This window comes from Xyrauchen texanus, chromosome 15 (assembly GCF_025860055.1).
Source record: "Xyrauchen texanus isolate HMW12.3.18 chromosome 15, RBS_HiC_50CHRs, whole genome shotgun sequence".
NCBI lineage: Eukaryota > Metazoa > Chordata > Actinopteri > Cypriniformes > Catostomidae > Xyrauchen > Xyrauchen texanus.
This window is the reverse complement of record NC_068290.1, coordinates 41,716,630-41,730,786: the sequence shown is the minus strand read 5'-3', so window position 1 is coordinate 41,730,786 and position 14,157 is coordinate 41,716,630. Positions and strand designations below refer to the sequence as shown.

The window sequence follows — 14,157 nt, the reverse complement described above, 5'->3', positions numbered from 1 at the left end:
ATTATATTGGCCACCCTGCTCTCTAGATATCGGTATCGGCCATTAAAAACAATATATCGGTTGACTACTAGCCGATAAATACATAATACTTCATGACATAAAATAAGACGTTTTTGGCCGATTTGAAACTATTTGCACCGTTCTATATTCTTGCCAGCTCAGCTTCTTAACAATTGTTAGTTCCTTGTGTCAAAGTCTAGTTTATCAACAGCTTTTTCAATGGATTTAAAACATTTTCTGTTTTTAGTGAATTTCAAATAAATATTGTGTGAAATATGTGCTTGTTTTATTTGAGCATTTCTGTGTGCATCTCTTTTGCATCATTAATTTGTAGATGTCGACCGATATATCGTTTTTCTGAATCGGTGCCGATAGCTGTTTTTAAACAATCTGCTATTGGCAGATATGAATGTTGATGTTTCACAGTTTTCACCGTGGACGGCTTTGGAGGGTTCCAGAGTGTGACTGGAGCCTCTTGAGGTGTTGGTGATTTTAGAAATAAATACATTTTAAAAACTATCGGCAGATTTATCAGTTATCAGTTTTTCCACCAACTTAGTTATCGTTATCTTTAAAATCCAATATCGGTCAACCTCTATTACATTGTATTATGTGTATATTGGCCACCCTGCTCTCTAGATGTGATGGTATCTGCCATTAAAAACAATATATCGGTTGACTATTAGCTGATATTTACATAACACTTTTTAATGACTTCAAAGGAGATGTGCACACCATTACTGAAATCAAACAAACGTTAATTTCACACAATATTTACTCAAAGAGATTGAAAATGAATTGTCTGTAACCTATTGACAATGCTGTCAGTAGATTTTGGAAGTCAAATAAGGGGGAACTACCATGTTAATTGTCCAAATGTGCACAGTTACCACCCGATACCGATAATCTCAAATTGATTCAATATTGGCTAATTAATCTGCCTGGTTGATATAATGTGTATCCGTCTAGAAATACTTCTAGAAATGTAATTCAATTTCATAATTTTCTTTTTATTATTTTTCTCTAAGAAGACTAGTACTAATGCATGTACTCCGTGTGTTTTGATTTCAAGAGGTTGTATTATTTGGCTCTTCAACTAAACAAATGGAAAATAATCTGTAGCTCAATAACTCAAATAAACAAACACAATGGGAAGGCAATGAAAATCATAACTATTAGTTGCTTTTTTAATTAGCCATGAGGGAAATCCAAGCTGTTCTGTTGAAGCACAGTGACTGAACTGCAGTAAAAGTCACAAACACATCTTTAGCCTCATTACTCACTGTGTTTCCATGGCAACGTCATCGCTGGCCACAGTGGCCGCAGTCCAGACCGACAGTTTACACCTCCATCACAAAACAGGGTTTGGGAGATCACACACACAAACGCACACACAGGTCGTACAGGGCAGCGCAGACATCTGTGATTAATAGAAGAAGATGATTCTAGAACATTCCACTGACATTTGCACGCCTGTCAGCTCACATTAAACAAAGACCTGTGTGTGCCCTCGCCCCACTACAAACACCCTCAATAACACGCACTAATTCTTCAAGTACTTCCATTCAACTGTAATCACTGAGGGAATGAAACACTTTAAGGAGGCTATATTCTTGACTTTTTATCATGTCTTTTCTCCCATTGGTCCACTTGTTATTTTAGTCCAGGTTTATTGCAGCAAAAACAGCCTTCATTTAGTTTTCCGTGACCATTTTCCACCTTCTCTCTGACCTGTACAATTCAGAGTTTGTTTTCTACTGTACTTTTAAGATTTACTGTATGTTGATGACCTCTTGTGATTGGCTTACCATACTGTGGGATCAAGTTGCTGAATACTGATTTGGTGTTCAAATGTAAATGATCTGTGCTAGAGCCGTTTTTGCAGTTCAGTAAATGGTGTTAGTGGATTGGGTATGATGTTGTGTGTTTTGAATGTTAGCATGTGTCTACATACAGCACTACATCAATCGCTTATTTTTCATCATGAGCTCTTTACATCATCTGATTTCACTGGTGTTTTTCTATGAACCCACAATGCAACTTTCCTTCTGTGTATAGACTCCAGTGTTCATTTCCAGTCCTTTGTTTGTCATATTTTTTGTCTTTTGATGAAAATATCCTTTAAATCTAGTCAATATTCCATCGTGTTATATTTATGTAAACGCTTATATGCGCATAAACTCAAAATTTGCATGGCACAGGTGGATTTGCTAGAATTTCGCATAAGTCACAATGCACATTAAGATGATAGAAAAGATTGAATCACAAAACGATGCCGTTGACCACTTGTGCATGTGTTTCGAAGTTTGCGACGGAGGACACAACACACTGGGAATGGTCTGATTAGGACATTCAGAAGCGTTTAATTCACAGCCGGTTGTTAAAAAGCATCCTCGAAATACACTAGAGCAGTTTTTAGCTTGGGCGCTCCCAGGTATTAATGACGTTAATAGTTGCCCAGAAAAGAACTGCTGTCTATGGGCGCTTCCCTCAAATTGTGCTGAAACTGCCCAAAAAGTGCTGTTTGTGTTGTCGAACGTCCCTTTTGCCACAGATTATTGGAGATTAAGGCTTCTTTAAATTTCTGCGTTATTGTATCTCCTCTATTAGACACTATTGACCCACAGCAGCTGTTGGTGGTTATTAACTATTCTTTTTTTTTTTACCAAGAAATAGCACAAACTCTGATGGCAAACGGCTGTTTTTTTATTTCCATAGTGCTGTCGCTGTGATAGATATGAGGTCAAATATGATCTAACGATGATCAAGACCACCATATAAGATGTAACAGGAAAAATGGAACCCTTCTCCACCACCTCAGAACATTGGACTACTGTTTGTGAAAGAATAAGTGAATAAAAATAATGCCATATTGCTAAAATTATGGATTTGCATTTATTTTGAATGCAGGAAATAATATTATTCAATCGAAAACAGCTGTTAAGTTTTTATTTGGAATATGATCATATTGAAGTAAATTACTATATGTATTGTATATGGGTTAATATTTGAAGCAGTTGGACACATATTGTTAGTTTTCATTTCTCCGGCTGTAGAAGTGTGTTAAACATGTGTATACATTAACCTGTGACACGTCCAGCATGAATCACGAAGGCTCGTTAAACCAAGTTTAAACTTGTTTTTCCAGTATTCAGAAAAGAACCCAGATCATTTCTTCACTGTAAACCATAGATATTCCTTTATAATAACTTTTATTAACATTAACAGACATTATTACATTCTATAAAGCTTAAAAGATCACTTATTCTGCTGCGTTACCTATTCCATTCTGAATATTCCTTAGTCAAATTTGTAGAAATTAGCTTAAAAGTTTTGAATCATTTGAATGGAGTAATTCCTCCATAAAACAGATTTCTGCAGTCTATTATGTCTCGTGAAATACAGAAGTAATGTACAGTTAGCCGGTCAGTTTTGCTAAATAAACCCCCAAAGCGTGATCAGGACCCCAGCACATAGTGGCTCCCCCATCCTGCTCATTACACCGTTATTGAGTAAATAAATAAATAAGTGGACATGAAATGATTGCATTGACTTTTTAGGTTATATTACAAAAATATTAATAAATTATTTATTGATTACCATATCCAGAAAGCATTATATTACCATGCTACTTTTTGTCCCTTTGTGGTAAGCATTCAAAAACAGTACAGTTCTACGTTCTTAAGTTTCTCCAGGGATATGGGGTGTGTGTGTGTGTGTGCGCGTGTGTGTGTGTCCGTGCGAGTGCGTGGGATTGAGGTGATTTGTCCTGGTGGGGAGTGTAAGGCGTTCTGCTCGTGCTCATCTGTCTCTGTCCAGCATCTCTTTAAAGCTCTGTTATGTGGCTCAGTCACCTTGACATGAGCCATCATTCACCCCCGCTGAGTCGCTCCGCAAGCAGACACAGGCCATAAGAGGTCTCATAAAGACCCACATCAACCGCTCACACCCTCGGGAGTTAAATGGCGCTAATGGTAATGACAGTGATTTAATCATACACAACAATCATACCCACAACAGTCTGACAGGAGCACATCACTGCAACTAGAGCTGCAACATTGGCTGAGTAGAATGACATTACGTTAGATAATTACAGGGGGTAAAACCTAGTGAGAGGAACTGAAATGGAACCTCAGAAATGACCAAAGTGGACATAGACAGAAACTCAATGCATCATACAAATATCACTCATCACATGAACTGCGCAATAGAGCGCAACAGTGCCCGCTTTTCAGACGTTTTGGTTACGGAAGTATTTTTCCCATTTCTCTGGTTTCCATTTAATGAAATCCTTAATGAATGAGTTGCAAACCATTAACCAAACCAACCAGCTCTGAGGTGAATCACAAATATGAAGTATTTGAAAATCGGACAAAAAGACAAAGGTACAAGACAGTGTACTTAACGTCTTTCATTAAGGAATCAACTACTATCCCATGATGCATTGTGAATGACGCAATAGACTTAAAAATGATGGAAAAATATGAAACTATTGATTTAAAGTTGTTGATTTTAAGGATAAAATCAATATATTTGAAGTTTATCGTATACTAATCAGATATATGCAAATATATAAGTACATTGAGAGTGTAGGGAGAGCGACTCGATTACGTCATTCACAGTGTGTCATGTGACTTTGTTGACTTTGACTCTCTGATTGGTGGATTCTACTCTTCAGGATTATGGGTAGTGTAGTTCTACAATTTAAATGAAGATGAAATAACGCAGACTGATGACTTCAACAGAAGCATAAACCATTGATTAAACTTGGAGTCTGTCTTTAAATGTTTATAAGTTATTTTTAAAAATCAATTCTCCAATAGAAAAAAATGAATGGGATTTTTACTTACAGAGCCTGAATGTTGCGCTCTGTTGATTTCAATATAGTTTGACATAAGCTTGTTGCTGAGCTAATGTCTCAAATACCAGCCTGATCTCATGCCACCTGACCATGGCAACATTTTTGCAAACCAAAATGACGTGCCTTGAGACGTTCGATCGCTTCTGAGTACAGATTAAAACATTGAGTCGAATGGATTACCTTTAGCATTGAAAGTTTTAGACCCCATTGACTTGCATTGTATGGATATATTCACATCATATCTCTGTTCTTTTTTTTAATTATAGAAATCAAAAAAAGGTTTTTGTAAGGTGTGGGGGCCATTAGTGCCATTGTACACTAATCAAGAATGTATGCATTTTTAATGATTTTCAGTCTAGGTCAAAAATGACCCAAAGGACATGAATAGGGCACAGATTCTTAAGAAAATAGAAGGGTTAAGCACCTTTCTTTACTCAGCAACTGACAAATATCAAGTTTCCGTTTAGGGGGGCCTGGGTAGCTCGGTGAGTAAAGACACTGACTACCACCCCTGGAGTTCGCTAGTTCGAATCCCAGGGTGTGCTGAGTGACTCCAGCCAGGTCTCCTAAGCAACCAAATTGACCCTGTTGCTAGGGAGGGTAGAGTCACATGGGGTAACCTCCTCGCGATCGCTGTAGTGTGGTTCAATCTCAGTGGGGCTCTTGGTGAGTTGTGTGTGGATGCCATGGAGAATAGTGTGAAGCCTCCACATGCACAAGATCTCCGCGGTAACGCGCTCAACAAGCCACGCGATGAGATGCGCGGGTTGACATCTCAGACGCGGAGGCAACTGAGATTCGTCCTCCGCCACCCCGATTGAGGCGAGTCACTGCACCACCACGAGGAATTAGAGCTCATTGGGAATCGGGCATTCCAAATTGGGAGAAAAAGGGGATAAAAATCCACAAAAGTTTAATTTTAGTAATGTTTCATGTATGACTGGAATTTATTTGTATTGAAAATGATAAATAGATTTTTATCAAAATATGCAATTTTACAATCTAAAATGTAATTAAATATTACAGATTACAATTTTAAAGGGGTCATGTCATGAGAAAATAACATTTTCTTGAGCTATAAGTGGTATTTCTACTACAAAACTAAACTCAAAACTAAATCCCCAATGAAATAAAAGCATTTATTGAAACTAAGTTCCAAAAACTCCACGTTCTCTACTTCTGCAACTTCCCTAAGTCATTTGGTGGTACATTAATTCATGATATTAATTCAATAAAATATCAATACCTATTTAAAATCATCACACCCTTGGCCCTGCCCACTGGTACTCCGTTTGTACTCTGAGAGCAGGACATAGGCCTACTATCTGATGGGGAGACCCATCTGGACAATTTTGTATTATTTTTGTATATTTTCATGCACTAGACAGATGTCTTTGACTGTTTTATACATATCTCGGTCCACTTTTAAAAGATGTGGTGTCCACTCTGAAGAGGAGAAACTGTTGTCTTTCATTCAGCTGCTCTGCCTCTTGTTATTTTGAGCACAAAAACTTCATGGAAGTGTGCTTTCACCCATCTGCGCTATTTTTATTTGTTGGTGTATGAAACACGGCTTGATCATTTAGACGTGTTTCTGGCGATGTGCGCCTACAGTATGTGTGTGCGTCATTTCACCGTGATTTGGACTGTGTGCATCATGTGGTTGTGTGATTTTCATATTTTTTCGGCTCATATCAGAGTGGATTGCTTGTGAACCAGTCATAATGTGATTCAAGCTTTGCAAAGAAACTGTTATTGAAGGATGGGTCAGTAACAAACACTTGGACCCAATTTCAAAAGTGAGTAAACTGTTTCATTCACGAATATTTCAAATGTCATGACTGTTTAATAGTTTAAGGCGCTGAGTGATGACAGTTGTGCTTGAGAAGTTTCTTATATTCAGATGCAATGTGTTGGATGTGCTATGTGTTACCCCTGAAATGTAGTTTTATAGCATTGTGGGGTTGTTCATTCTCTTCCAATTGAGTTTGCCAAATTTGAGGGGCTACACGAGTTTAGCCAATCATAACAGTGGGCGTTTATGTTGAAGTTTTGAGGTGCTTATGCCAAAACCGAGAGTTTCAAACTGAGGGCCAAAAACATGGTGGAAAATTATCAGATATTATTAATTTATGACCGTTTTGGTGCAAAAAAAAACCTCAATAACATTATCAGTGGGACTCAGGGAATAAAATACATCTATAAAAAAGAGCATTTCATGACCCTTTAAGTAATGGAATTTGTGACTCTATATATATTTACTTCTTTTCCTGTCAAAATGCTTATGCTTCACTCCAGCAGGTCATGTGTCTAATCTGGGTTTGTTTTGTACATTAGGTTATAGTTTAGATGTCTTTTTCTCACTAGATCACTGACACAGAAGCACTGTTGTGTGTGTGTTTGTGGTGTGTGTCAGTGTAATGACCCCTGACACGTCACACAGAGCTGAATAAAAAGTCAGAATCTAATGTCAAATTGGTTAATGTTTTAATCAATTATATGTATATATATATATATCTTGTTAAACTTTTCAAATTAATCACATGCGTAAATGCATTCTTTTCGACAAATCTAGTAGTTTGTAATCAGTACCTGATTACATTTGGGATGTAATCTACCCAGAACTGATTGTAAGTGGACCTCAGGGAGGAGTTGAAAGTAAGATATGACAAAGTATAACTATAAATATGGAAGTTACAATATTGCAGTTTGTTTGACACAGCCAGTGCATTTCTCTCTCTCTCTCTCTCTCTCTCTCTCTCTCTCTCTCTCTCTCTCAATTCAATTTGCTTTATTGCCATGACAAAAGTACATTTTGTATTGCCAAAGCTTTTTAAAAAACAACATATAATTGGTGATGTATTTGTCTTTTTCTGTGTTTATTATTTGGTTGATCTGAATGATTGTGAGTTTGTCCTGAGGTTGTCCGATCTCTGCAGGAGTGAGGTCAGTCACTCAGCTCTTGGTATTTTAGGGCTTTATAATGGTATGTGGTGGGGTCAATTGCCTTTTGGTGTTTCCAGAATTTGATGGCTCTTTTTTGGATGTTTAAAAGGAGAGGGTATTGGCCTAATTCTGCCCTGCATCCGTGTTTGGTGTTTTTCTTTGAACTTTGAGTATTCTTTTGCAAATTCTGAATGTAGAGTTTCAATGAGTTTTCCCAAGTTTTAAAGTCAAATTTTATAGGTGGACCCCACACCTCACTGCCATATAATGCAATTGGTTCAATTTGAATTGATCTTTTAAGATCAATTAAGCCCTATGAGCTTTCACAGCTAAAGTAATGTTACCCACTGGAGTGATTTTCAGTGTATGTTTTTGTGGTTTCAATGGTTCTGTGTGAGAGTGTGCTCTTGTGTTAGTCCCTGAGATCTGGAACATTTCCGAAAAATCATGACTTTAGTTTTTGGTGGGTGACTGTCAGGGACCTGCCATCAGATTCAAGCTGTCCTGCAGCCCCTCTTTAGTGAGCGACAGGAGACCCAGGTCATCTGCATAGAGGAGACACTTTATTTCTGTGTCATGTAGAGTGAGACCTTGAATGGGAGAATGTTCTAGTATATTAGCCAATTGGTTGATTTAAATGGCTTATACTGCAGCCTTGTCTCACTCCACGCCTCTGGAGAAAAAAATCTGTTCTTTTCTTTGGTTTTTAACAGCACATTGACTGGCTGTGTACATTGATTTGATGACATCATAGAATCTTCCCCCTACACCGCTGTCAATAAGTTTAAGATATAATCCTTCATGCCAGATTGAATAGAATGCTTTCTTAAAATCTACAAAACAAGCGAAAACTTGTCTTTTATTTTGATGTACATATTTATCAATTGGTGAAAATGTGATGAGATGTGCGACATTTTGGCATGAATCCGATTTTGCCATTTACTCAAGGCATTGTGCTTCATAAGGAAGTCTAAAAGTCTGGTGTTTAAAATACTGCAGAACACATTCCCCAGATTACTGTTCACACAGATGCCTCGGTAGTTGTGAGGGTCTAATTTATCTCCACTCTTATAAATGGGGCTGATGAGGCCCTAATTCCAGATCTCAGGGAAATGACCCGCACAGAGAACATCACTGAACAGTTTTAGGATCGCCAGTTAGAAGTGTTGGTCGGTGTGTTTCAGCATCTCATTCAGGATGCCGTCCACACCGCAGGCCTTTTGGGCTCGAGTATTTACAATTTTTGTTCCAATTCTTTCATTGTGATGGGGAAATCTAGGGGGTGTTGATTTGCTTTAATTGAGCTTTCCAAATGGTCAGATGTTTTAATGATTTCATTTTGATTTGAATTTAGATTTTCAGTTGGGCTGTAAAGTTCTTGGAAATGTTTTTTCCACAGCCCTCCATCTTGGATTGCCAGATCTTCTTGATTTGTATAATAATTTCCTTTTATCCCAGAATTTGTTTGTTTTTATTGATTTTTCAATTTCTTCAAGCTGGCTCTGCCACCATCTGAGTGTGGCTTTATATTGTCGTAGTGCCTCACAGTAATGAAGACGAAGGTCCTGATTATCTGGTTGATGGTGTTTTTGGTTAGATACATTTCTGAGTTTTTTCCTCAGAGCCTTACAGTCTGCATCAAACCATTTTTCAGTGTCCAATTTCTTTTTTTATTATTCTCTCTATCTCTATCGCTCTCTCTTATTGGTTTGTCTAAAACGTGCTGTTAAACTCTTATAATCTAATGCTGCGAAAAATTCAAGAACATTCTGTGGCCCCATGGTCTTTTACTCACTGTAGACTAGTTGACCTGTCCTCACGCACACAGACACATGCATCAGGCCTCCTGCCAGGCAATTATCTTCATGACACTTTCTCCACCTGTTAACTGGTTAGAGATGTTCACATTGCACAGCATGCACCAGCTGAAACCGGCCTTGTAAATTATCCTCCCTGACACGGCATAACTGTGTGTGTGTGTGTGTGTGTGTGTGTGTGTGTGTGTGTGTGTGTGTGTGTGGACATTAGCATCTGAATCTGTCTTTGTGTGTCAAGTTGTGTTTTTACAAATGAGTAACACATACAGATTGTGTTCTCTACAAATGTTGAGTGCTGAAAAAAGAGAAATGTGTACGTGATAAATTAATCAGAAGAACATGAGTTAACTTTCTTTACTCTTTACACACATACATAAACAAGAGCAAAAAGAAATGTTTGCCGTCACTCAGGGTTTATGAAGTGCATAGTTGTGTGTGGATCTCATGTGGTTGCTCTTAGAGTTGTGTTGAGGAAGGAAGTGATTTGAGCTCTCCAGCAGCTGGCAGTGATTTGACACAGCAGTGGCTCTCTGGAGATGTGTGTTAATGTATATACACACACCTGTGCTGGCAGGGCACACATCCCTGTCAGTGTTTATATTAAATGCATGATTTGCTTATATTGATAGAATATATATGTATGTACAGTTATAAATCTGAATATATACTGTGCATCGAATATAAACATTAAGATGTATCAGATTTTACAACTATGTATTCAGACTTATAACAAAATATTCAGGATTTGTAACTATATATTCAGATTTACAATTATATATTCATATATGTAATATATAACTATATATTATACTGCGTGCACAATTATTTGGCAAGTGAGTATTCTGATCTTGTCATTATTTTCATGCACATTTTCCAACTCCAAACCATATAAACTTGGATGCTTATTGGATTCAGTCATTTTCAGGTGGTGTGTATTTGTGTAATGAAACACCTTATATCAAGGTGTGCATAATTATTAGGCAGGTAAAATGTGCCAAAAAAGACATTTAACTGACACTGAAAAATGAAATATTGTAAAATCCCTTTCAGTTGGATGTAACACTCTTGAAATAGCTAAACTATTGAGGTGTGACCACCGGACAATCAAAACAAATTATTTTTGCGAATAGTCAACTGGGGCACAAAAAACACATGGAGAAGAAAAGGTGCAAATTAACTGCAAAAGACTTGAAGAATAAAACGTGAAGCTACCAGGAACACATTATACTCCAATGCCACCATATTCCAGAACTGCAACCTACCTTGAGTGTCCAGAAGTACAAGGTGTCAAGTGCTCAGAGACATGGCTAAAGTCAAGAAGGCTGAAACACGACCACCACTGAATCACGTTGAAGTGTCAAGATTGGGCAAATAAATACATGAAGACAGATTTTTCAAAGGTTTTATGGGCAGATGAAATGAGAGTGACTCTTGATGGACCAGATGGATGGGCCCGTGGCTGGATCGCTAATGGACACAGAGCACCACTTCGAGTCAGGTGCCAGCAAGGTGGAGGAGGGGTACTGGTATGGGCTGCTATCATTAAGGATGAGGTAGTTGGACCTTTTCGAGTTGAGGATGGACTGAAACGCTCCACTCTCAAACCTACTGCCAGTTTCTGGAAAGTACTTTCTTCAAGCAGTGGTCCAGTATGAAGTCCTCGTCATTCAAGAAGGTCATGATCTTTATGCAGGACAATGCTCCATCACATGCATCAAAGTACTCCACTGCTTGGCTAGCCAGCAAGGGCCTCAAAGATGCCTAAATAATGACTTGGCCCCCTTTCTCACCTGACATAAATCCTACTGAGAACACATGGGCCCTTCTCAAAAGTGAGATGTACAGTGAGGGAAGACAATACTCCTCTCTGAACAGCACTTGTGAGGCTGTGGTTGCTGATTCAGTTGATCGTGAACAGATCAAGAAACTGACAGTCTCCATGGATGGACGGCTCATGGCAGTTATTAAAAAGAAGGGGGGCTATATTGGTCACTGAATATTTTTGAAAGGCCAAAAATGTTATTTAATTGTCATTTGTGTTACTTATTTGTTCCACCTACTCTAAAAATGGAGAATAAACAATTGAGTTAGGATTCATTATTTTTGTATTTAGTTGCCTAATAATTGTGCACACTTATATATCCCCTGAGAAAGACAAAACTCACTTTTTATTTGTTAAACATTCAGGTTTGATGTTCAATAATATTTTGAATTGACTGAGAGAATTGTGTTTGTTCAACAACAATAATTATCCTGAGAAATACAATTTACCTAATAATTGGGCATGCAGTGTATGTATGTATATATATATATATATATATATATATATATAGTTGTAAATCAGAGTATATAGTTGTAAATTAAAATACATGGTTTTAAATCGGAATATTTTGTTATATATTGTACATTTATAGTAGTATATCTGAATATATATATTTGTAAAGCTGAACTAAATATTCAGGATTTGTTAACTATATATTGAGATTTACAACTTTGTTCAGCTTTACAAATATATATTTGGATTTACTACTATAAATGTACAATTTTTAACAAAATATTCCGATTTAAAACCATGTATTTTAATTTACAACTATATACTCCGATTTACAAATATATATATATATATTACAATTTATAACAAAATTTTAAGATTTACAGATATATAATCAGGCTTATAACAATATATTCAGTGTTTATAAATATATTTAGTGTTTAAATTATATATTTTGTATTTAGAACTATATTTTTAGAATTTATACAAATATATTCAGAAATAAATATTTCCTGTTTTCGCCCCCATAATATGTATATTTTAACATTTATTTTTCTTATCAATTCATTGCGATATTGAAAGCATTGTCATTTTGCTTTTTTTATTTTGTGTTCTCATGTTGTAAAAGTTGTTCAAAAAAACAGACAAAACTACAGATATATTCTTTTAGTGTAATTTTCATCCCACTTTAACCAACACCGTTCTCTCTTTCCTCTCACATATAGCTACTATAATTTGGATGACATCAACCGTGAGACCATTAACAAATACCTTTCAAACATGGTGGAGATGAGACTGAGGGATCTGGAATGCTCTTACTGCATGGAAATAAAGGAGGTATGATTATCTTACCGAGAGAAGGTTACATGTACTGAGCAAGCAGTTGTCAGCTCTGTTCCAAACACTAGTGAGCAACATTTGTAGGCTCGTGAAGATTGTTTCAAACAGTAGGCAGCAGAAGTGTAATCGGTTAGTTTCTCTTGATATGATCAGGTGTCTGTTTACTGTGCATCATGTGGAATGTCCTCTTTGGCCTATCCACTGTAACTCTGTATTTTGACCTCTGGTGTGTTAATCAGTGACTGTCTTCTGTCCTTCAGGATGACTGCACAATAGAGCCACTAACCTACGGCCGCATCGCGTCCTACTATTACCTGAAACACCAGACCATCCGCATGTTCAAAGAGCGACTGAAGCCAGAGCTGCCCATCGCAGAGCTGCTGGCCATCCTGTCGGTGAGTAAACATTCATTCTAGAAGCATCATCTGTCTCTTTTCCTCTTCTGCTCAGTGATGCTTGCAGGACGTGCACTTTAAACAGCAATGCACCCAGCACCCTCACAGGGTTAATCATTATTCCATGAGTCCAGTCGAGTTTGATACAGCTGAGCACTCAAATACACACACACACACACACACATAATTGAACCCCTGTAGGTTGGTGTGAAAATTAGCAGCTCTTTACGTTCGCCTCATTAGAGTGCCGCCCCTCTCAGCTCCTCTTACTGATCACAGCCATAATTGAGACATAAAGGCTTTTCACACTTCACTGATGTCCACACGACCTGACATCTGTCTCACACTAGACACCCTGCTGAAACAACAGAAACTGTTCAAGAATATTGCTCAAACATGTTCTTAAACGCAGAAGAAGTAAATCTAATTTCTTTGACACCTTTAAGAGTTAAAGAAAAACAGCACAAATCATATGTTCTATTACATGTGTTGCATTCATAATTATCTCAGATACAATTAACATGGCTAGTATTAAATACATCTAATGTCTGTAGCTAACCCCCTTAAACTGATTTCGGCCTGTCCCACCGGAGAGGTCTTGACCTTCTCTGGACCCACTTTGTAAGCAGTCTTTACCTACTATGTACTTCAATTTAAAAGGGAAGCATACTTTATACACATTTTGTTTAACTGTACTTACATTTAAAGTATCTGCATGTAAAAACAAGTGTAATAACACCCTACACCTTAACCTAAATATACCCCTAACCCTACTCGTACCCCAACCTCAGTAACAGCATGAGTTTACGTTTGCAAAACTAGGACACCGTATCAAATGCTTAATTATATCATTTTTGTATTTATTTATTTCTTTTAGAGCGTAGTAGTTAAAAACACCTAATACCAAAACTTCTTTATCAATTAATTACTTAATTACCAAAAAACATAATATTTAACCATTTCCCTTTTGCTAACTGAATCATTTTCCCCATATTTAAAATATAGAAAATAAGTAAAATTGTATTT

At 37.2% G+C, this 14,157-nt stretch overlaps 1 protein-coding gene across 2 annotated transcripts in view; it reads left to right on the top strand.

The window, feature by feature from the left end:
* The window catches only part of ascc3 (activating signal cointegrator 1 complex subunit 3), a 275,425-nt gene that overhangs the window by 237,024 nt on the left and 24,244 nt on the right, over positions 1-14,157 (top strand). For both annotated transcript variants that reach the window (XM_052144464.1, XM_052144465.1), the window contains 2 exons: positions 12,622-12,733; positions 12,997-13,131. In XM_052144464.1, the coding sequence (XP_052000424.1) occupies positions 12,622-12,733; positions 12,997-13,131 (247 nt within the window). The remainder of the gene's footprint in view (positions 1-12,621; positions 12,734-12,996; positions 13,132-14,157) is intronic.